This window comes from Grampus griseus (genome assembly GCF_964374135.1).
Source record: "Grampus griseus genome assembly, chromosome: 16".
In the NCBI taxonomy this organism is placed as follows: domain Eukaryota; kingdom Metazoa; phylum Chordata; class Mammalia; order Artiodactyla; family Delphinidae; genus Grampus; species Grampus griseus.
The window spans coordinates 10,422,973-10,446,962 of NC_139010.1; the positions used below are offsets into that span (position 1 = coordinate 10,422,973).

The window sequence follows — 23,990 nt, forward strand, 5'->3', positions numbered from 1 at the left end:
CTCACTGTCTCTGGGGGAAATATACACTTCTTTATATGTATTTCTGTTAGAATATCTTATTGTTCATCGCATTAAATGCTCAGAAGGAAAAGAATGGATTTTTAGAAGAAAGAAAATTTCAACTGGAATACTGTGAGTAGGGTGAGGGAAGGCCTTTCTGAAAGGGTAACTTTTTAGCTGGGGTCAGGTATTGAGTAGCGGGAGCTCAGTACTTGTGAAGAGGGAGGGGAAGAGTGTTCTAGAAGCTTTTCACATGGAGCACGGAACATGACAAAGGCTCTGACTCGGGAAGAGACCAGACCAGCGTCTGCGGGGAAGGAGGGTGAGATAGTAGGCAGAAGGCAGTTCATACGGAGTCTTGCTGTTTGCTAAAACCAGCCATACGATGGATTTGAATTTTATTCTAATTTCAATTAAAACCTCTGAAGAATTTTAGCAGGATAATTTTATTCTGAACATCTCAGTAGAGCTCTCTGTGAGGGGAGTAAGAGAGGGTGGTCATCCAGAGGCCACTTAGTAGCACGCTGTCATGCTGGTTCAGACCCGAGGGGGACAGTGCTTACACTGGGGTGGGACAAAGCCAAAGTGGATGGAGAGAGGGACATAGACACTAGGGCTGTCTCAGACAGAAATGGCCATGTTGTGGATGGTGATGACAGGGTTTTAAAGTCCTCTTTAACACTGCTGTGTATTTATATCACAATTGGTATAAAGTGCATTTAAATGTTTCCCTAAACTTGGGCAGAACATTCTCTGGAAGGCATGTTTCAACTGATGCGCCGTATCAGTTAAAAATCCTTTGGGCTTCTGGTAAAAGAATACCCAGCTGACCATTTAATGAGTAAGCAATAAAACCACTTAGTTAACTTAAAGTCTGGAGGTAGACAGTTCTAGAATGAATGTGGGAGCTCAGTGGTGCCATCAGGAACCCAGACCTTACTATCTTCCTGCAGTCCTCAGTTTATGGTTTTTATCCTAAAGTGTGTCACCTCCTTCTTCCTCCAGTGATCATGTCATTAGCCAGTTTTTGAAAAGAGGATATTCTAGCCTGTTACGAATGGTGAAAAATCTTTCCCAGACGACCCCTTGCAAACTTCTCTTCATGACCTCATTTGCCTCTAGCTGCAGACGAGGCTGGGACAGTAAGTGTTCATCAGAGGGACGTCAGAGGGTATTTGCCATTTGGGCTTAGACGAATTACGTTTCATCCCCTGGGACCGAGCACATTGCTGTCTACATAAAATCAGGATTCTGTTAATAAAGGAAAAGAGTTGACAACGAAGCGTGTCTGCCACAAATTTTGATTTGATATACATTAACTAAGTTGCAGAAATTAAATTTGGTGTCTTTTTAATCGTCTCTTTAGATGTGCCTGCTACTTCAGTACCTCTGTGACTGCCAGGTCAGGCACCGGATAGAAGCCATTGTGGCCTTTTCAGATGACTTTGTGGCCAAGCTCCAAGACAATCAACGATTCCGCTATAACGAAGTTATGCAAGCCTTAAACATGTCGGCTGCACTCACAGCCAGGAAAACCAAGGAATTCAGGTCACCGCCTCAAGAGCAGGTATGAGAATGAACTGAAAGGTCTTCCTTTTACTTTGGGTTTTAGTTCATTCAGGTTCCACACATTGCAGAATGATACCGGAAGTTGCGAGCGTATTTTTCTCCTGTTCTCTTTAAACCGGCTACGTTCGTTTAGTCAGTATTCATAGGTCTCACCAAAATTGCCTACTTATTTGGTCTCACCAAAATTATCTAATTATCTGTTAGTTTAAACAGATGAGAGACTTATTAAAAGGTATCAGGTGTATTACGGACTCTGTGGAAACCACTGTGCAGATTCTGAGGTTCTTCAAATGGGAATAATATCCAAGCACAGGTGGGTCTTCATTGGCTGGCACAGCACCGCCCCAGCTAATAGGCACCCTTGACTCCTAGGACTTAATACTTTGCATTTTGTGTCTCCTAGAAGAACCCAGTGTCACTGCCGCCAGTCTTGCAGGAATAGTGATCACCTCTTTTGTGGTTCTTCCTCCGGTTGCTCACCTCCAAACCCAGGTCTCCCTTGGGTGCAGCAAAACCAAAAGCCTATGCCTAAACCCAAGAGTGAGCTAGTGTAGGATTGTGCATTTTCTGGCCTCCACCTCAGGATGGGTCTCATAGTGTGAGATATTACCAAAACGTAGCTATGGTGGTCACAGGGTATAACTGACAGATCGCGTCTTCAGTATCTACCTTGCCATTTCCCTCTATGTCCAAGATACCTCTGAATGAAAGTGTTTAGGGACTAATTGCAGAATTTATCTTTTTCTCACCAGAATGTAATTTCTTTGAGGGAAGGGACAATGGAATCTTGTTTATTGCTGTAAACAACACTTACTGAGGCAGAGAACAAGTCCAACCTCTCCCAGAGTAATTCCATTTGTTAAACTACTATTGGGAGAATTGTGCTTCTGGAAAGATGGAGTACATGTGCCTTTCCCTATTCTTCCTTCTAAGTACAACTGTAACCCTGGACATTACATAAAAGACAACATAAGAAGACTCTGAAAGATAGCAGAAAGAGTGCCTACGGAAGTTGGGAGCTGAGGAATGACGTGGTGGTGAGTTCCCTGGGTTTTCTTTTTGCCTCACCTATCCCAGACTTGGAGCTAAAGAAGCCGCCAACGCAGAAACGCCAGCGGGCATAGACAAGAAAAGCCCCAACAAGTGCCTTCTCTGTCTAGCCAAAGGACCAGAAAAACTTTTTTCTAGCAAGACAGAAAACTTTTAGGTAATGACCATGCTACTCCAGCCAAACACCACAGTAAACCCTGTGCCCCACCCCCTACCCAAACCAGCAGACACTGAGTGGAGAGCTTAGACTTCCACTCTCACCAGGCTGTACACAGGTGCTCCAACTGGGACGGTGGGGAGCTGGGACTTATTCCCCGCTAAGTGGTGATGAGACCTACCCCTTCCTGAGTGTCAGTAGAGGCCAGGGAGGGAGATATACCAAGGCACTCTTACCCTTTCCAGCCAGGGTTGTGTGAGTTCAGGTCCATTGGGGACCTGGATCTCCCAGCCTCACACAGCAGAAACAAGGTCTCCTCTCTCCTTCATGGAGGTCAAGTGGAGAAATGAACTTTCCACTCCACCTGGCAGTTATGAGGTGCCCCAGCCTCTCCTGCTGGATAGTGTCAGAAGAAGCCAGAAGTTTAAATAAGAACCAAAGTCTCATAACATAATACCAGGAGTATCCAGGTTTCAATTACAAATCACTCATCACACCAAGAACCAGCAAAAACTTGAATGAAAAATGACAATCAATAGATACAAACTCCGAGATGACAAAACTAAAAAAAGAAAGTTGCAGCAAAAAAAAAAAAAATAGAAGATACAAAGAAGAGCCAACTGGAAATTTTAGAGCTCAAAAATACAGTATCTGAATTTTTAAAAACCTTCAGTGGATGGACTTAACATCAGAATGGAGGAAAAAGAGAAAAGAATCATTGAACTGAAGGGAGAACAATAGAAATTACCTAGCCTGAAAAACCAGAAAATAGAGTAAAAAAAAAAAAAATAGAGCTTCAGGGACGAGTGCAAATATAGCAAAAGGTATCATATTTGTGGCATTAGATTTCCAGAGGGATAAGAGAAAGAGAGTGAACTGAAAAAATACTTGAAAAAAATAATGGTTGAAAACTTTTCAAATTTGGCAAAAGGTACAAAGATAAGAGATTCAAGAAACTGAGTAAATCCCAAATGAGATACCCCCCAAATCTAAACCAAGACATATCATTGTCTTTAGTTTTCAGAAGTTTGACTAAGAAAAATCTTGAAAGCCCTGAGAAACAAATGACACTCATAGGGGAAAGACAATTCAAATGACAACGGATTTCTCATCAGAAAATATGGAGGACAGAAGGAAGTGGCACAGCATTTTTCAAGTGCTGAAAGCAAAGATCTGTCAACCAGAATTCTATCTGCAATGAAAATATCCTTCAGGAATGAAGGGGAAATCAAGACTTTCTCAAATGAAGGAAAACGACCAGAATTTGATTACTCTGAAGGAAAGCCTTCTTTAAACAGAAGGGAAATGATGAAAGAAGAAAATGTGAAAAATCAGGAAGGAAGACAAAACAACACAAGGTGTTAAGGGTAAATACAATTTCCTTCTCCTCCTGAGTCTTCTAAATTATGTTTGATGGACAAAGCAAAAATGGTAACTGTCTGATGTGTTCTAAATGTATGCATAAGAAATATCTAAGGCAATTTTATTTTCAGTGGAGAGAATAAGGGACATAAAGGAAGATAAGGTTTCTATACTTCAATTAAACTGGTAAAATATTGATACCAGTAGACTGAGATAAATTATGTATATATTAATATAATATCCAGTGCAACCACTAAAAATTCTATGCAAAGAGATGCACTAAAAACTACCATGGATAATTCAAAATGGGATCCTAAAAATAGTTCAAGGAACTCAAAGCATGTTGGGAAAAATAAATCAGAGAGAACAAACAGAAACATATCAGTAAATTCATGAATATGAATAATCTAAATACACCAAGTAAAAGACAGAGATTGACAGAGTGAATTTGAAAGACTTGGCCTAACTACATGCTGTCTATAAGAAACTCACTTAAAATATAATAATATAGATATGTTTAAGGTAAAAGGATAAAAAAGGTATGTCATGAAAAATTAAATTAAAAAATTAATCAAAAGAAGGTAAGAGCAAAGAAAATTATCGTAGACTGACAGGAACATTACAAAAGGATAAAAGATCAATCCACCAGGAAGACAAATGTGTATGCACTAAACAAAAGAACTGCAAAATATGTGAAGTGAACACATATAGAACTGAAAGGAGAAATACACAATTGTGGTTGGAGACTTCAACACCCCTCACTCAATATTTGAAGGAAAAGCTCGATGGAAAATCAGCAAGAATGTAGGAGAATACAACACTGTCATCAACTAGCAGGATTTTTGGAGATTTGTGGAACACTCCACCCAATAACAGAACACACATTTTTTTTTCAAGTGCCCATGAGACATTTGCAAAGATGGACTGTATCCTGAGCCATGAAACAACCTCAACAAATGTAAAAGAATTGAATTTTTTTATACAGAATGTTTTTTTGACCACAATGGAGTCAAATTAGAAATCAGTAACAGAAAGGTAACAGCTAAATCTCTAAACACTTGGAAACTAAACAACACACTTCTCAATAATCCATAGTTTGAGAATCAAGTCTCAAGAGAAGTTAAAAACTACGTTGAACTGAAAGAAAATGAAAATATCACATATCAAAATTTGTGGAAACAGCCAAAACTGTGTGAGAGGGAAATGTATTGCATTAAATACTTAACATTTAAAAAGAGAAAAGCACTCAAAGCAATAATCGAAACTGCCATCACAAGAATTGAGAAAAAGAGCAACATAAACCCAAAACAAGTAATACAGAACAGATGAGAAATGAATGCAAACTGAAAACAGGACAGTTACAAAAATCCGTGAATCCAAAAGCTGGTTATTTAAAAATATTTGTAAAGTCAAGAAAACTCTAGAGAGACTGACAGAGGAAGAAAGAGAAGATACAAATTATCAAATCAGGAATGAAACAAGATATTACTACAGACCCTACAGTTGTCAAAAGGATCATATGGGAATACATATATCATACTGTATGATTCTACTTATATAACGTTCTTAAAATGCCAATAGTATAGAAATGGAGAACAGATTAGTGGTTGACAGGAATTAGGGATGAAGAGCAAGCAAGATGGAAGTGGGTGTGGTTATAAAAGGGTAACAGGAGGGATCCTGAAATGATGGAATTGTTCTCTCTTTTGACTCTATCAGTGTCGGTATCCTGGTTGTGATTCTGTACTACTGTTTTGAAAGATGTCACCATAGGGGGTAACAGGGTAAAGGGTACACAGGATCTCTTTGTATTACTTCTTACAATAGCATGTGAATCTACAATTTTCTCAAAATAATAGTTTAACAAAAAATTCAAATACAAAGCTCTAAAAAGAAAACTTACAATTGTTTCCTAAAGGAAAATTATGGAACAGACTTTTCTTCATTTATGAATTTAATACTATTCTTCATTTATGAATTTGATACTATTGTATCTAAAACTAAAACAAATGGAAGAAAGTTTCTTGCAGTTTGTTTAATTGAACGATTAATGTTAGAAAAAAGCATGGTTATCCATTATGTTACTCTTCAATTATGTTTGGTTTTTCTTCTTCTTTACTGTATCCTTCTAAAAATAGTTCTTGAAAATATTCAATAAAGCATGGAAATTAACTAGGAAGAAAAGAAAATTTAGGAGAAGCATAATAAAAAAATTTAAAAACCAACACTTAGATCTTAATTGATTGAAGAACGTCAAGTATACAAAGGTCTAATATTGTGGAATTGAGAAAGAGAAAGCAAAAGACATGACCGGTTTTCAGCATGCTAAGATTTGAATGATTTATTTGTGGTGTTTGTTGGGTTGAGTGATAGATAATGATTTTTCATCTGTTGGGCAACCAGCTATGAATACTGAAAAACAGATTTTGAACATCTTTGGTTTTTATGATCTTTGTTGTGTCATTCCTGAATTCACTTTTCTTTTACTGTAGTTCTTCCTCTTTTGTTTTTCCAAACTTTCAGATCAATATGCTTCTCAATTTTAAGGATGACAAAAGCGAATGTCCATGTCCCGAAGAAATCCAAGACCAACTCTTGGATTTTCATGAAGATTTGATGACACATTGTGGTAAGGTCTTCTTGACCTGTAGGCATTAAATTATATGTCAGTAGCCCAAATCTATTAAGGGGATTCTCCCTTATTTTTATTCTAAGAACTTTAAAAATGGAATTGATTCGATGTTCTGAATGTGTGGTTCTTTCTCCCTTTATGCGGTGGTGTGTATAAGTCTGCGTCTGCGTCTCAGTGAAAGAAAAGGAATTAGCCATTTCTTAAGTGGTATATATATAGCGCCAGTAATATTATTTTTATCTTATTTTAATGAAGAGAGTAAAATTATATTAATTCAGCTTATGAATGAAGAACGACTGAATGACTGCCGGAAGGTTATACTACACACACACACACACACACACACACACACACACACACACACTCACACACACACACACACACACATTTATATATATACTATAAATAAAGGAGTGCTCTAAAATGGTAGAATTATTGCTTCAGACATAAAGTATTCCTTAGTTTAGGATATCTAATATCTGCTCTCTCTGTCCCTCGACTTATTAAAATATCACTGATATTTTTGGAAGCAAGTAAGGAGGATAAAAGACTAGGGAGGTTTTTAGGCAGGGCAGAACCGTAGGTCTAAACAGTGCCCAAGGTCAAGAGATGCCTGAGGGTTAGCCCAAGTAGCACAATTGATTTTGACTCCTAAGAGGGTCTTTTCCCTCTCTGCTTGGTTTTATATTTTGTACTGGCTGCCGATAGCTCTGATATCACGAGAGCAGGGGAAAAAGAGAAAGAAGGAAGAGAGAGCAATGAGTGACTCTTACCTATGAGTGCTAGTGGGCAAGATTGCTTAACTCAGTGTCATCAGCTGTTTCAGACATGGCAGCATTGCTTTAAGCTATGAATGGAAAAACCTGCAAAACCTGAGAATTATTTATCCTAAATGTTTTTTTTAATATTATTTTTTCTCTTCTTCTTTCTCTTTGTTTTCTTCCTACTAGGAATTGAGCTGGATGAAGATGGGTCTCTGGATGGAAACAGTGATTTAACAATTAGAGGACGCCTGCTGTCCTTGGTAGAAAAGGTGACATACCTAAAGAAGAAGCAAGCTGAAAAGCCCGTTGAGAGTGACTCCAAGAAGTCGTGTAAGTTATGAAAGGGCACTGCCACAATGACTCAACTACGGCATTTACTCATCACTTAAATATTATACTAGATGAACCAGTGAGAAAATTGAGTTTGCGGCTTCCAAGAATCAGATTCTTAAGTAGATGCCTGTAGCTGCCAGAAGTAGACAGCAGCCTCAGGCCATATTTGTAGGAACAGATTGAGAGATGGCAGCTTTGAAAGGGTGGATGGGCTCCCTAGAGAACTAAACATTTAGCGATTGGATCAGTCTTATCAAGAGAAGGTATAAAGCATGTAATTTAGCCTTCATATCTAAATATTATGCTATTGACTTTCAAATATTCTTGCATCAAGTTAAACCTTTTCTTAAAGTTTAAATAGATATTGTCTGTAACTATATTTTGGTTCTGAAATATTTTCTAAAGTCTTATGCATTTCTGATTCATCCATATAATATTTAACTGAAAAATCACAACTGATACTCTGAAACCAAATAAGCACACTGAGGCAATTGGTCCTTGAGACACTGCACGCTCATCCAAAAGGGTTTCATGAAGTAGGTCTGTGAGATCCTCTGACTTCCTGTCTCACTGCTGAGACTACATTCATTTAAGATGCAGTGTTGGTTTATTAGTGGCTTTTATGGAAAGAAAAAAAAAAACTCATGAAAATTTTGTGTTTTTTTCACACTAACTTACAAGGGAAATCTTTTATCCATACAATTACTTCTAAATTTATTCTTCAGTATCACAACCAAATTTGAGCCAGGTCTTCTTCAAAATCAGAGTTCAGAGTTTCTTATGAATCACTTTTTATTATTATCAGTTTTGACCTATTAAAACAACACGGTTGTTTGACCTAAAAAGACAACATGGTTTTGAGATACGTGGAAGTGTACTGGCATTTTATCTAACTTTTGTATTTGGTTAAAATTGGTAGTTTGTTTTTTCTTTGTTGTTGTTGTTTTAGTATGGTATAGATTAAAACAGGTTAAACAGCTTCTTTTGGAAATCAAACAGTGTACTGATGATAGGAACTAAGTACCTATGTATGAATTAGTCACATCAACCCTACTGAGCTTTGATAATTTTACTATATGTTTTAAGAGGTTTGGAATTCTGTTGCTTTTAAGTGTGCTATATTGCTTGTCACATTGCAAGTAATCTATGTATGGGGTAACTTTTCAACTTAATACAGTTTCACAATCAAATCTTTTTGAAGACATTTTAAGTGACAATTAGGGATACAAGTTGAAGTAGAAATATAATTTCATGAGGTTGCTACTACAAAGGACTCAAATGAGGAGACAGTTGGATAAAAAGAAAGCTCCTTGAATGCCCATGGTTGACCTTTATAAGGATATATGATGTCAGATCTTCTGGGAGGAAAAGAATGGAACAAAGAAAATAAAAGTAATAGGACCACTCATTGATTGCCCTATGGATTGCCAATAGTAGTTTTGAAAAAGTGACTACAATTTTGAAACAGCTGAAATACCTTAGTTTTACGAATAGTTTTTAAAGAAAATACTGTGTATTTTTATCCTTGCATGTCTGTAACTCATCGGTATTGACATGTTGACATTGAAGAATATTTAAATGAAGTTTATGTTTTTCAAAAAAGGTATTTTTGAAATTCTGGCACAAATATTGATACCAGTTTGGCTTGTCTGAGATGTGCATTTGAAATGCCCATCTAATGTGTCTTCTTATTCTCCTTTCTAAAGAAGTATCCATAATTACTTTGCAGCCACTCTTCAGCAGTTGATTTCTGAGACCATGGTCCGATGGGCCCAAGAGTCTGTTATTGAAGACCCTGAGTTGGTGAGGGCCATGTTCGTGTTGCTCCATCGACAGTACGATGGCATTGGGGGTCTGGTCCGGGCTCTGCCAAAGACCTACACTATCAATGGTATTTCCGTGGAGGATACCATCAACCTGCTGGCATCTCTTGGTCAGATTCGTTCTCTGCTGAGTGTGAGAATGGGCAAAGAAGAAGAGAAACTTATGATTCGTGGATTAGGGTAGGTTATTTACTATTACAACCTTTGTCTTATAAATGTCTTCTTTCTAGTTGTTTATCCCAATAGTAGTACAGTAGGTGCATTAGTATAAATACACTGTCTAGATTTTATGATCATTAAATTAGATTGTCATTTTTCTAGAGATTATGTTTTAAAGCTAAATAGGAAAATTGCTCAATTACAAAACATGACTAATTTTACAACTAGATGCTAAGGTGGCTATGATATACAACAAATATCTTAGATTTTATTAATTTCTCAGTAATGTACAATCACATATAAAAAATACAGATTAATAAAAACACAGTAAAATCCACAGGGGGACAAACAGTCACGAGCAGGAAATGACAAGGAAGTTTGCCTATGCCTATTGGGCCTTGAGCAAAGAATGGGGGATAAAACAACTGTTCTTAGAATCCAACATCATAGGTTGTACTTTATGTGGGTTTCGGGGTTAACATTTTTTTATTGAGTTATAGTTGATTTGCAATGTTGTGTTAGCTTTTGGTGTATAGCAAAGTGATTCAATTTTATATATATATATATATATATATATATATATATATATATATACACATTCTTTTTCATATTCTTTTCCATTGTGGTTTATTACAGGATATTGAATATAGTTCCCTGTGGCATACAATAGAACCTTGTTGTTTATCCATTCTATATATAATAGTTTGTATACACTAGTCTTAAATAGGGTTAACATTTATACCTCATATGTAGTCTAAGGATCCCCAAGCTGAGAACTTAACATATAATTTGGCCCAGAGGTGTGCTTTCTCAACTCAATTCACTGTGAATTCTTGCAGGAAAATCCTACATACTACTAAAGATTAGCCCACAATCAAAACTTGCAAAACACCTAAGGAAACAATCCACCATAGGCAAGGGTCTGCAGATACAATAAAGAGTGGAGTTAGAACACCTCCCACAAGAATTTCAGATCGTAGAATGCCAGAAAGAGAACGTAAAGTTACTGTATTTAAAATGTTTAAAAATAAGAAAGAATAGGGGCTTCCCTGGTGGCGCAGTGGTTGAGAGTCCGCCTGCCGATGCAGGGGACACGGGTTCGTGCCCCGGTCCGGGAAGATCCCACATGCCGCGGAGCGGCTGGGCCCGTGAGCCATGGCCGCTGAGCCTGCGCGTCCAGAGCCTGTGCTCCGCAATGGGAGAGGCCACAACGGTGAGAGGCCCGCGTACTGCAAAAAAAAAGACACACACAAAAAAAGGGTCCATGAAAATTTGAAAAATATCCAAATAGACGTTCTAGAAATGAAAAATATAATAATTGAAATTAAGAGTAGTGATTAATAAAAGTATAGATAAATAAAGCTGAAGAGAATTAATAAATTGAATCATAGATCTGAGGAAATTAGTAATGCAACACTGAAAGAGAAGTTAAGAGACATAGGGGATCGTATAAGGAGGTCCAGCGTATGCTGAATAGGAATTATAGAAAAGACAGAATAGGTGAGCTATATGTAGAATGGGAACTTTGATGAGCTATTGGCTTGATGAAAAATATGAATTCACAGATTCCTAGAGTACAAATCATTCCACATCTACAGCTGGACAGACTATAGTGAAACAGCATAAAACCAGTGATAAATAGAATATTTTGAAAGCAAATAGAAAAAGCCAGGACACTTGAAAAGAAACAATATTTAGAATTCTCAGTTGTAAAACTAGAGATCATAACTCAACGAAATATCACAAAGTTCCAACAGAAGATAGCCATCAATTTACAATGTGTTACTCAACTAAGATTTCACCATCATGAGTTTGTGCTTCATGTGGATTTGGATACTGGAGTTTATATTCCATATTTAAGAGTGAGGGCAAAACAAAGATATTTCAGAATGTTTACTTAAAGTCCCTCATTGAAAGACCTTCTAAAGGCTGTGTATTCTGGAAAAGAAAATGGAATTCAGAAGAATGGGAGGTAATCAATTTCAGAGAGTATATTACTGGTGCATATATGCATATATCTAAGCAATCATTAACAAGCTTGCATGATTTGGGGATAAGAAAATATGAGAGAATTAAAATACCAGAGAAAAATAACAGCTTAAATTAAGCTGTATGATATTCATAAGAGAAAATACCTAAATGTTAGGCTGTAAAAATCTGGAATGTAGAATGTTGAAAAGTGATGTAAAAGACAAATATTTAGCACCCCCAACCAAAAAAAAGCTAATCTGGTTCTCTAAATAACAGATAACAGAGGAGATAATGGTGACTAGTGACATAGGTAAAATAAAACACAAATAATAAAAAGGATTAAAAAAACTCAGCGTTGGCTCTTTGAAAAACAACTAAGGAAATAGAATAACCGATGTTTTCTTTGGCTAGAAAAATAATTCTGAGGGGAAACGAAAGTATGGAAAGACTCAGATTATGTGATATTTATGTACATTTTAAATTCAGAACACGATACTATATATTTCCTGTGGGACTATTAAGTATTTGAAATCATAAAACTGGGAGATTATATTCCGAAAATCATAATGATTGCACACTAAAAAAGTCAGTATACTAATGAGACAAAGAGGGAAAACAGAAAAACCTGAACAACACAAGCTAATGTTCTTTATTTATAATTGTCTGTGCATAAGCCTTTTTTTTTTTTTTTGGAATATTAGTACTTAAATCTAACCTGAGGGGGCCTCTCCTGAGAAGTGATCTTAATTAAATGAGAAAGAAAGCCTTCCAGGAAATGTAGCGCACTTTCTTTCTTAAATGACCATGGAACAAGTAAGATGTACTATTAACGTATAAATCACTCAATAGGGATACAACTCAAAATGATTATGAAACAAGATAAAATGTTACTTTTTTGTGGTATTAGGAAGATCCTAAAATGACACATTTAATACGCGACAATCTGCCTACTGGTGGTAGAATTAAAAATCCGTTTAATTTACCTAGAACTAAAGGCAAATGAGATTTTTCAATTAGATACCTTCCAAAGTTAGGTCATGCAAAAGGATTTGAATTAACAGGAGAACAGATCTCATGATTACATCTGTGGTTTGAGAGTTGAAGGTTCTCTTGATAATTATGCTGCTATCTGATGTGAAGGAAAGGATGTCTTTGTTTACCTTATTCATCCTTGCATTAAATAGATCAGACCTGTATTAGCCCTGGACCCCCAAGTCATTTTTCTGAGTTGTGCTACCTAAAAACTGTCTTCATTAGCACAGACCTAAACAAAGCTAAATTAAAAGTGAAAAACTAAAAAAAAATAAAGAAAAGAAAAGACTCACACTATTCCACTTTCTTGATGTAGCCAGAATAACTAAAAGTTAGCATATGACTAAATGAATAGATGACTGACTCAATTAAGGTAACGTGATTCAAAGGGAAAGTTTCAGGTTTCTCGTTGATTGTACATTATTTTCTTGCTCTGGCTCCGACAAGAAAGTGTTTTATAGAAAAGACTCTTGCGTGATTTGCTATATGTTAAAATAAAAATCAACAGAGCTGTTTATTTGCAAGGACTGCTAAACATTAAGATCTTTAAAAGTACCTTTGCATAAGTATTGTAATAATGTGTAATGCAATAATAATAGTACAAAACATTCTAGGTATCGTCTGCTGCTGTTTCTTTAAATTAAGTGTCCCTTTTAATGAGTTGGATTACTCGTACCTGGACTTCGTGTGTATTCAGTGTCTCTGGGAGAATATGTATCCTTTAAAAGCATTTCGCCAGAATGGTAACATAAATGTGGCAGGAAATAACACTACTGTTATTAAACATACAAATAATGAATATAGTACTAAAAAAGCATATATGAAAAGCAGAGATGCTTACACAACAATTATTTATATAGAAATTTTCATAAGAACATGGTATAACACTGCTTCATATTTCTGTACAAAATAAGGTTAAACAAAATAAGATTGAATTTAGATATTCATAAAACTAGGAATAAGTGTCACAAAGTCTGTTTCATGTAAATGAATGTTTACCTATTTAGTACATTTCTTATGATCGAGAGGAGTAGAAGACTTGCATGCTGTTTTTGGTAGGCTGTCAGTATTTTTGAGGAAGACCCAATTGCACTTATGAACTTCTATGGCTTGATGATTGCTCTTACTTTTCCATACATGCCAGTAATTATTTCCAGAAGATTTATCATGATCTCAGATACGTTTTTATTTAAATTTTGCGCTGACTTCTGTGTTTCCCTTGTACCTGTGTTGTCCTTTCTAGGGATATCATGAATAACAAAGTGTTTTACCAGCACCCTAATCTCATGAGGGCACTTGGGATGCACGAGACAGTGATGGAGGTCATGGTGAATGTCCTTGGAGGTGGGGAGTCCAAGGTAAAGGAAACCCTTTGATTCTTGGGATGCCATTTATTGTAACCTCCTAGAATATGTACATGGCATATTCTTAATGAGAACTTCTATAAATTCTATTAGGACTGTTTTTTAAAGAACACTTTTTGAAAAAAATTGGACAAAACTGTACAGACTGAGAGTTGGATATGCTTCTACAGTCATCCCCCAGTATCCACAAGGGATTGGTTGCAGGACCTTCCTGCAGATACCAAAATCCACAGATGCTCGAGTCTCTTAGGTAAAATGGTGTAGCATTCGTGTATAACTGAATGCACATCCTCTCATATACTTTAACTCACGTCTAGATCATTTATAATACCTCATACAATGTAAATGCTATGAAAATAGATGCTGTCATGTAGCAAATCCAAGTTTTGCTTTTTAGAACTTTCGGCATTTTTTGCGTTTTGGTTGAATCTGCAGATGTAGAACCTACAAATATAGAGGTCTGACTGTAGTTTTTTCTTTGATATTGATAACAATTTTTTTATGCCATGTAATTTGCTATCTCCTAGATTATCCTCACTTCGGGGATATTTAGAAACCTTAAAAGTTAATACTATGCTAATTTTGTAAGATTTTGAATTATAAATCCATTCCCATCACATTAGAAGTCCATAACACAAGCATGCTCTTCAGACCCACCCGTTCCCTTGATTCAGACAACAGTTGGTCCCACTAAATTCCTGATCCAGACCAAGATTTGAAGATGATGCTCTATAGCATTTGTTGTAAGACACTAAGGTGCATTTTTAAATGATTAAAATTTAAAACCAAACAAATAGAATAATATAATATATAACTCCATATAAAGCAGTACAATTTCATGACCTCTGATTTGCAAAATGTTTCAGGTCTTTTTTGAAATTTTAAAATGTATTTTTCAAAATATAGACGTGAGTCCATATTTCTCATGTTCCGACTACCAATTAGACAGACCTGTAAAGATATTTATAAAATACTCTGTTTAAGAAGGACTTAGAGTCTTTAGGGATTATCTGTGGCATACTAGAATAAGAGCTAGGTCTCAGGGGAGATGTGTTTGCTGGGGCCCAGCAGGCAGACCTTCCAGGAAGGGTGTTCATCATAGGAGATGAGTCATGTGCCAGTCAGGGAAGATGTGAGTTCCCGGAATTTTAATAATAATACAACAGCGACACTGATGATAAGAACATCCTATTATGTGGTTCCAAATATTAAACTGGGTATTTTTCACAATATGTCTCATTGAACTCTCCCTCCTTTGCCTCAAGTAAATATTATCACCCATCTTATTACAATTTTACAGAAGAGAACCAGTGAGATTGCATAATTCCCCAAGGAAGCACAGCTAATAATGCGAATCAGGAATCACAGCTGAGCCTGCCTGGTTCCTGAACCAGGCCCATGCCACCTTTAGGGTTAGGGCTGTAGATTAATTCCAGATCAACCCATGATGGCAGAGAGGCTTCAAATTAGTGCCAGCCTTGATCTTTGGTGGCTCTAGGACTAGATGAGTCCAAGTCTGGACATAAGAAGGTCTTCTGTACCTGAGGCTTGGCAGACATGGGCACACACGGATGGGCAATCTGATTGAGACCTCAGCTTCAGAACTCAGTTTTATAAAGATCCTTTGCTTTCCCAGCTAACTAAATGCTCTCTATGTAGGAAATCACTTTTCCCAAGATGGTGGCCAACTGTTGCCGTTTTCTCTGTTACTTCTGTCGTATAAGTAGGCAGAATCAGAAAGCAATGTTCGATCATCTCAGTTATTTACTGGAAAACAGCAGTGTTGGTCTTGGTAAGTAAATTATGACTTTCATTTAATCTCTAAGGTGAAAGGGATTTACATATTGGATTTTAAAATTAAGCTTTAATGTAAATTAAGTTGGATTAGTGCGATACGTATTGCATTTAGAAATTGAATTCTAAGTGAAAGTTGTTTTTTTACATGGAATTCATAGTTGCAGCGCAGTTCAGGTTTTGTTTCATCTTTGTTTCAATTAACAGCCTCACCAGCTATGAGAGGTTCAACGCCACTGGACGTGGCAGCAGCCTCGGTGATGGATAATAATGAACTAGCCTTAGCTTTGCGGGAGCCAGATCTGGAAAAGGTAAACAGCATCCCTGCCCCGTGTGTCTGTGTGAATTACACTTGTTCATAGTGTTTCTCAAGATATTTAAATGTAATTATACTATAGTTATAATTATTATAATTATAATATACTATGTATTATAAATATGTTACACTTACATGTAATATTATAAATTATAAAGAACAAGAAATTTGAGATAAGGTATTTTCTCTGATCACGTGCATTTTTCTTTGGAAAGAGAATCAACTTACTCTATATTCTTTTGTGTTTTTGTCCTTTCCCGGTAATCTGCTGTCACTTTTGCTTGAATCATACAGTTTAGATTTCTTAAAAGAAATTGCTTTAACATCTTATATATACAATTTATATCACAGAAGTTTGCATATTACAGTGCAAGGTATCATTGATATACTGAAGGCCATGCACTCTAAGCATATTAGGCCACATATATGTTTACCAAAATATGGATAAATTTCCCACATGTTTTAATTGCAGTTGCATTCTAAGTGGTCTTCCTGATCCCTCCCTTGCAGCCAGAGTGAGTCTCTTGAAAGGATCATATTAATCCTCTGCCCAGAACTCTCGAAAGACTTCCTATCTCACTTTGAGCATACACTTAGAGGCATTGCAATAGCTCCATCCAATCAGTCTTAGTTCATTTCCTGCAGTTCTCCGGGTCTCTCTTTTTGCTCCAGCCACGCTGGACCCCTTGCTGTCACTGGAACTTGCTAGGTGTGCTCCTGCCCTAGGGCCTTTGCCCTTGCTGTTCCCTCCGTCTGCAATATTCTTCTGCCAGCCGTCCTCATGGCTCTTTTCCAGACATCCTTTCAGTCATTGCTCCAAAGTCACCTTCTTTTCAGTTCTTCCATGTCCGTGCTATAGTTTAAATATTTATGGTTTAAAATTACATTTTACTATAAATATATTTTACTAAAATCTGTATATTTATGTATTTATCAAAATCTACTCCTTACCATCATGTAAGGCCAGTGAGTACAGGGCATTTATTTCTCGCTGCTCATTGCTTTTTCCCAGTCTTAGCATTGGCACTGGGTAGATGCTCAACGCATAGCTGTTGAAAGCGTGAAAAAGTGAACTCTTCCCCAAACCCTCTGACGTTGACAGTCAACTGTCATGAAGCTTTGCATCTCTAAATAACCTCTGAAGAATTTTCTCCCATATATAATTTGAAATGTTTTTATCTACACACTGATAAAATAGCTAGTATTTTTAAAAAGTAGACAATGCTGAACACTGAGTAGGCTTTGGAGCAACTGGAACGCTCATCTACTGCTGTTGGGATGAAAAATGGTTAAGTCAGTTGGAAAGCAGTTTGGCATTATTTTTAATAAGTTAAATATACCTAACATAAATATGCCCCTAGCCTTTCCACTCCTAGGTAGTTACTCAATAGTAATACAAATATATGTCCACATAGAGATGTGTACATGGATGTTGATAATGGCTTTATTCATCTGAGCCCCAAATTGGAGACAGCTCACCAGACAACTGGTGAATGGATAAACAACACTGGGATATTTCCATAAGTAGTGAGATGCCATGATTAGGCTGTAAAAAGCAATGAGGGACTGACATGTACTCCAGCATGAGTGAATCTCAAAATCGTTATTCTGAGTGAAATAAGCCAGGCTCAGAAAAGCCATAATGGATGACTGCATGTATCAGTGTCCTAGAACATGTAAGCTAGTTTGTAGTGGCAGAAAGCAGGTTGTCAGGACCAAGGTTTGTAGGGACGGATGGTCTGCAAAAGACACGGGGACCTGAGGAGCAATGGAAAATGCTCTACATCTTGGTTGTGGGTTCTTACAGATGGATAAATCTCTCAAAGACCATTGAATTTATACTTTAAATAGATGAATTTATTATACATAAATTATACCTCAATAAGGATGATGTAAAATATTTTTAGCTTTATTATTTATTTATTTTTAAGCCTGGCTTAGCTTGTGACTGAGCTGGGTGTAGCTTATTTTGTTTGATAAGTTGCTCCTCCAACCATCTGCTACCATTGATAGTGACTTCTTTTGGGATTCCTTTTTTTTTTTTTTTTTTTTTTTAGGGATTTCTTTTAAAACTGGTTCTGTTATGAAATCTTATATAGAGAACCAACATTCACAATAAGACAGAATATTTTAAAAGGCCAAGCTAAGCAGAAATTTTAATGTGTTAAGTTTAACAAAGCAGAAAGGTTGGTAGTATCCTCCCAAACTTAATAGACAGTGAAACCGTGGTTCAAGATGATACACTAAGTTCTAATGCAGGTCAGATTTGAACCCAACGATATTTGACTCTGAGCTTAGTTTTCTCCACTTCTCTAGGTGTCCTCTCACACACACCCCTTGCCCCATTACACTGATATTTTATTTTGGAAATAAATTCACTTCTTTAAAATATCATCGTATCTCAGATGGATCTTTCACTATCTCAGATGGATTCAGGTTTTATACCGGGCCAGAGGCCATTAGGCATTTTTGAAGTTTATCAAATATTATGACTCTTGTAGGTAAAAGTCTCAAATGATACGAAATTTAGGAATATTTTTCTTTCATAGAGTTCATTCATAAACATTTTTACTATGATAGCACTTTGTTACAGTTTGTCAGTATTTCTTAATTCTAAGGTTTTACTAAAGGGGGTTCATATAGATGGTCATGAGATTAAAAAGAACTTGCAAAAATGCATTCATTTTAAACCATCCCTTGATAATAACATTTACCATGTCTAGTGCAAGTTTCTAATGAGTATCTCACCCAAGGGATAACGTTTTTGTTTATCACCTTGTTTTTGCAGGTAGTGCGATATTTGGCTGGTTGTGGACTGCAAAGTTGTCAGATGCTGGTGTCGAAGGGTTATCCAGACATTGGGTGGAATCCAGTTGAAGGAGAGAGATATCTTGACTTTCTCAGATTTGCTGTCTTCTGTAATGGTAGGATGAATCGCTTAGGGTCTTTTATGGTCATTATTAAAACTGCCAAAAAAATAGATGTATAAAATAATGAGGCATCACAGCATTTTCATGAAGGAAGTAGATAGTAGTAAAGAAATTGAATATTTTATAATCAGTAGGCTTTTTCACAGTAATAATTTATTTTGTAATATTTATTTTGATCGTGATGCTGGGCTTTCATTATTAAATAAAAATTTGTAGGCACTTACATTCTTGCTGTTTTAATAATTAGACTCTAATAATAGCTAGGATCAAGACTTCACTTCCTATAACAAATTAACAAAAATGAATAGTTTATACCTCCATCATGCTTTTCTTTACTTGGAAAATTTTAAGGGCAAGAAAAGATGTTTACTGAGTCTTCTGGACAGAACACTAGTAATTTGGATTCAACTTTGGCTTTACTACTACCTTATTAGGTTTTAGTTATTTTTCTTTAAATATAAGCAGATTAGTATAACATTGTTTGCTCAGAACTTCCATGTAGTCAACGTTTGCTTACTCCTGTTCCCCGTTTGATCTTAGGGGAAAGCGTGGAGGAGAATGCAAATGTCGTGGTGAGATTGCTCATCCGGAGGCCTGAGTGTTTCGGTCCTGCCTTGAGGGGGGAAGGTGGGAATGGTCTGCTCGCAGCCATGGAAGAAGCCATAAAAATAGCTGAGGATCCTTCTCGAGATGGTCCCTCACCAACTAGTGGATCCAGCAAAACCCCGTAGGTCGAATATACACACTCTTAAGATTAAATGATAACCACTTGACTTTTAATTTTACAAAATATAATTTGCGTTCTCTTAATTGCAGTATAATTCTCTGGTACTCCGGATTTCTTCCCTTGAAAATGAAATGTGTTTTGAGAGAAGGGATGGAATTTGCTGCTGGAATAGGGTGAATGAGCAAAGAGGGACCTCAGGAAGATGGTATGGATTTAGTCGAAAAAAACTTAGGTTGTAGGAGGAGATGTATTTTGTGAATTTTCTCAGGGCTCTAGGGAGCAGTGAGTTCTTACAAATGATGGGAGGTGAGCCTTTGAAATTAGAATAGAGTTTACTGGGAGGCTAGCTGGAACGAGTTTTCACGATAATAGTAAGAGAAAGAGACCTTTAGCAAGAGGATGGGGACTTAACTAAACTGGTGTGTTGGCAGAGAAAAGGGGATGTTGTCACCTTGGGGAGTAAAATGCTTTATTAAGGTCTTGGTGACCAGGGAGGCAGCGACTACCTTACATTTCTCCATAGTCTTTGTTGTGAATACTTGATTCCAGCAATAAATTCATCCAAGCGTGTTGCTTCCTTTTTTTCTTTTTTGGCCACATCACGTGGCATGCAGGATCTAGTTCCATGACCAGGGATCGAACCCATGTTCTCTGCAGTGGAAGCATGGAGTCTTAACCACTGGACCTCCAGGGAAGTCCCAGCTTCCTATTTTTTTAATCTATGGAGCTGAGTGTCCTGCTAGGGGCCCATGCAACCACACTGCTAGCACCACTGGTAAAGATATAACATAGGGCTTATTGGAGGCAATTTTCCAAGCAAAGAGGTAGTCCTGCAAACCCTGGTTCTCCCACTTAGAGACCTCGCGTGAATGTTCCATCGACAGCAAGGCCAGGGTTCCAGGCTGGGAGCGCTCCAAGAGCAAGTTACATATTTATCAGTTAGCTGTTGAGGAACTAGGAATCCCTTAGTTTTTCTAACAAATAGAAAATATACCAAGAGATTGCTGGTCGAGTACCACCTGAGTGGGTGTGCAGCTGAGGACCTTGGGAACAGCATTGCTTGCAAGGAACGATATTGTCAACAGGCCTTGCTGTTACTCTGCAGACTGCTGAGTCCAGCTGAGGCAGCTGTCGGCCAGGCCACTAAACAAGGAATGACACGATCTTCCAGGGCCATCCACATTTGTCTCTCATCAACGAGATAATGAAATATTTATATTTTTCATGTTGTATTACTTGGGAGTGAGTGGGTGGGGCAGAGTAAAGAGAGGTGAGTAAATGAAATCACGTTTATGAAGTACTCTGGGCAAATCACCTTACTGGGTGCCTTGTATATGTCATCTTATAGGACAGATCTTTGTCACCCTTTCTCTAAATGTATGCTGTTGACAAAAGTAAACTTACCAAGTTCTTCAGTCAGTTATTTTCTGTTAATATCTTGTCTGCCAGTAGAAATAAGCAGAACCCATCAAATTCATAATTCCTCTTTTTTTTCCGTTTTGAAGGAATCTTAATATTCCCACAGATGCCTTCTTGGTGATAGAATCTCAAATCTTGTCTTTAACCCATTTTTATTTTCCTTTTTGAAATGTCAAGCTGTATATTAAACACATATGTGAAAAGTGTCAGAAGAAGCAGAATTAATTACCGTACTGGTCCCTTTCCTCTGAGAAGTATTTAATAAATCTGAAACGTCATTTTATTATCTCGTTTTCTTTTCTTTCTGTTTCTTTTGAAAAATCCACGAAAGTGATACAGAAGAGGAGGAAGATGATACCATCCACATGGGGAATGCCATCATGACTTTTTATGCAGCTTTGATTGACCTGTTAGGACGCTGTGCTCCCGAAATGCATGTAAGTGCCGTGGGGTCCAAGAACAAAAATCCTGGCTTATTCCTCTTTGTTAAGACATCCGTCACTTGCAAAAACCACAAAAGTATCCAAAACCATCAATCTTCATGCTCCATTAAAAATAATTGCTGCAGCCTCATTGCTGAACAAGTGTTTGTTTAGTTGGAAATATCTTCTTGGTTACAAAAATTAGTGATGAGATTTCGTTATGAGTCATTAATAGACTAGTCAGTTACTAATATATCTCTAAAACTCATATAAGCCTCCCCACACTTTAAGAAGGAAAGAACTTATTTTTCCTATACAGTGTCCTTTCCTGTTTTAGTGCATGCAGAAAGCACCACTCCTACCAAGGGTTGTTTCCTTGCTATATAATATTTAGTCCTTTTGAAGGAGCTGCTACATGCTGGCCACTGGTTTAAGGGAAAGTGGGGCTGGGAGCAGGTCATGGGAAAGGAAAGAGCTATGTAGACCCTATTGATTAGAGTTTTCATAAACTTTTTGACCAAAAGGTAATTGAAGTTCATGGAACGATATTTACTTTTACTCTGTAATACATTCTGCTATTTTCTACTTTATTCTAATCTATTCTGCTTTCTTCCATTATATTAATTTAAAAAATGCTAGCCAGGGTCCATAAAATTAGCTTCATGATCTGTTGATGGGAAATAGCCAGAGTCTGAAGCACATTGACCAGTCCTGGGGAAGAAAGCAAATACACTTCTAACTGCTCTGAGCATGAAGCCAAAGTGACTGTTAGTTACAACACATCACCTTTCTCCCTACCCTTCGAATCTATGTCTTTTTTTGTGGGGGGGGGGTGTAGGAGGAGCGGGGTTTGCTCGTTTGTTTTTGTCTCTTTCTCTCACACCCATAGGTTAAAACTTCCTTGCTTTCTGGATGTAATCTTTTGTTGTGAACAGAGAGGAATCGCAGGATGGAGAAATATTAGAATGTTAGAAAACCTGGAGTTTGAGTTTTGGTAACGACTTAACTTGCTATCAGTGAGATTTTCATTATAGTAAATGGGAATAGACTATCAAAAATTTGTGTGCTGGAAGGTCATTGCAGAGAAAAAACTTTATGCCCACAATATTCATTCTTTTCCTGTTAAAGTGGAAAATCAAAGGAACCGTGAGAGAAATTATGCTAATAAATAGAAGATTTCTGTTCTATTATATTAAAGGGAAAAACAACCAAGTGACTTAATAAGGGACTAACCTTGGCACTTCAGAAATGTATTCACCTTCAACAACTATTAATTGAGGACTTCCTAGGTGTCAGAAATTGTGCTTCTGTTTCACACTCTGTGGTGAAGGAACAGATGCGTTCCCTGGCATTGGAAGCTTCCAGTCTGTTGCAGAGATGGGCTGAGATCCTTGACTATGTCAGGTCCACGATCTTCATAGATACTTCATTAGCCAGTGAAGGTCTAAAACACCTGTTAGGATCCATGTTCACCATTTTCCCCAACATTATAAACCCATCCCTGGGAGAAATCAGGGTAGAATATAGGTGGATATACAATGACATTTTTATCACAAAACAAAAAAGGCTAAACCAGCCTAAATATTAGTGTATGTTCAGAACCTAAAGATAATAATTTTTCCATTAGTATTATTGCTCATGTTATGGATAGATATTTATATGTAATTTGGGGGGTTAAGCATTCACAGACTTATCAGTCTTAAAATACTTTAATACCCCAGAGAGGATAAAAACTATTATTCTGATGAATATACCTGTTGGCCTAGACTGCAGCATGTGACTCAGTGTGTGCTGAAGTCAATGAAAATTGTGTGGCAAGTAAATATCTGTCTGTAAGCCTGAAACAGCACTTTCTGAGAGAGTTTCAACTTTATTATTTATTTTTAATTAAAAAAATTTTTAATTAAAGTATAATTGATTTACAATATTATATTAGTTTCAGGTGTACAACATAGTAATTCAGTATTGTCATAGGTTATACTCTATTTAAAGTTATTATAAAATATTGGCTGTGTTCCCTGTGCTGTACAATATAACCTTGTATCTTATTTATTTATACATAATAGCTTATATCTCTTCATTCCCTACCCCTGTCTTGCCCCTCCCCCCTTCCCTCTCCCCACTGGTATCCACTAGTTTGTTTTCTGTAACTGTGGGTCTGTTTCT

General features: G+C 36.9%; 1 protein-coding gene across 2 annotated transcripts in view; it reads left to right on the forward strand.

Moving 5' to 3' along the window:
- Positions 1-23,990, forward strand: part of RYR2 (ryanodine receptor 2) — a gene marked incomplete at its 5' end in the record, with an annotated part of 721,806 nt that overhangs the window by 496,305 nt on the left and 201,511 nt on the right. For both annotated transcript variants that reach the window (XM_082674159.1, XM_082674158.1), the window contains 10 exons: positions 1,367-1,567; positions 6,662-6,767; positions 7,721-7,864; positions 9,597-9,870; positions 14,096-14,210; positions 15,876-16,008; positions 16,218-16,321; positions 19,115-19,250; positions 19,797-19,983; positions 21,734-21,839. In XM_082674159.1, the coding sequence (XP_082530285.1) occupies positions 1,367-1,567; positions 6,662-6,767; positions 7,721-7,864; positions 9,597-9,870; positions 14,096-14,210; positions 15,876-16,008; positions 16,218-16,321; positions 19,115-19,250; positions 19,797-19,983; positions 21,734-21,839 (1,506 nt within the window). The remainder of the gene's footprint in view (positions 1-1,366; positions 1,568-6,661; positions 6,768-7,720; positions 7,865-9,596; positions 9,871-14,095; positions 14,211-15,875; positions 16,009-16,217; positions 16,322-19,114; positions 19,251-19,796; positions 19,984-21,733; positions 21,840-23,990) is intronic.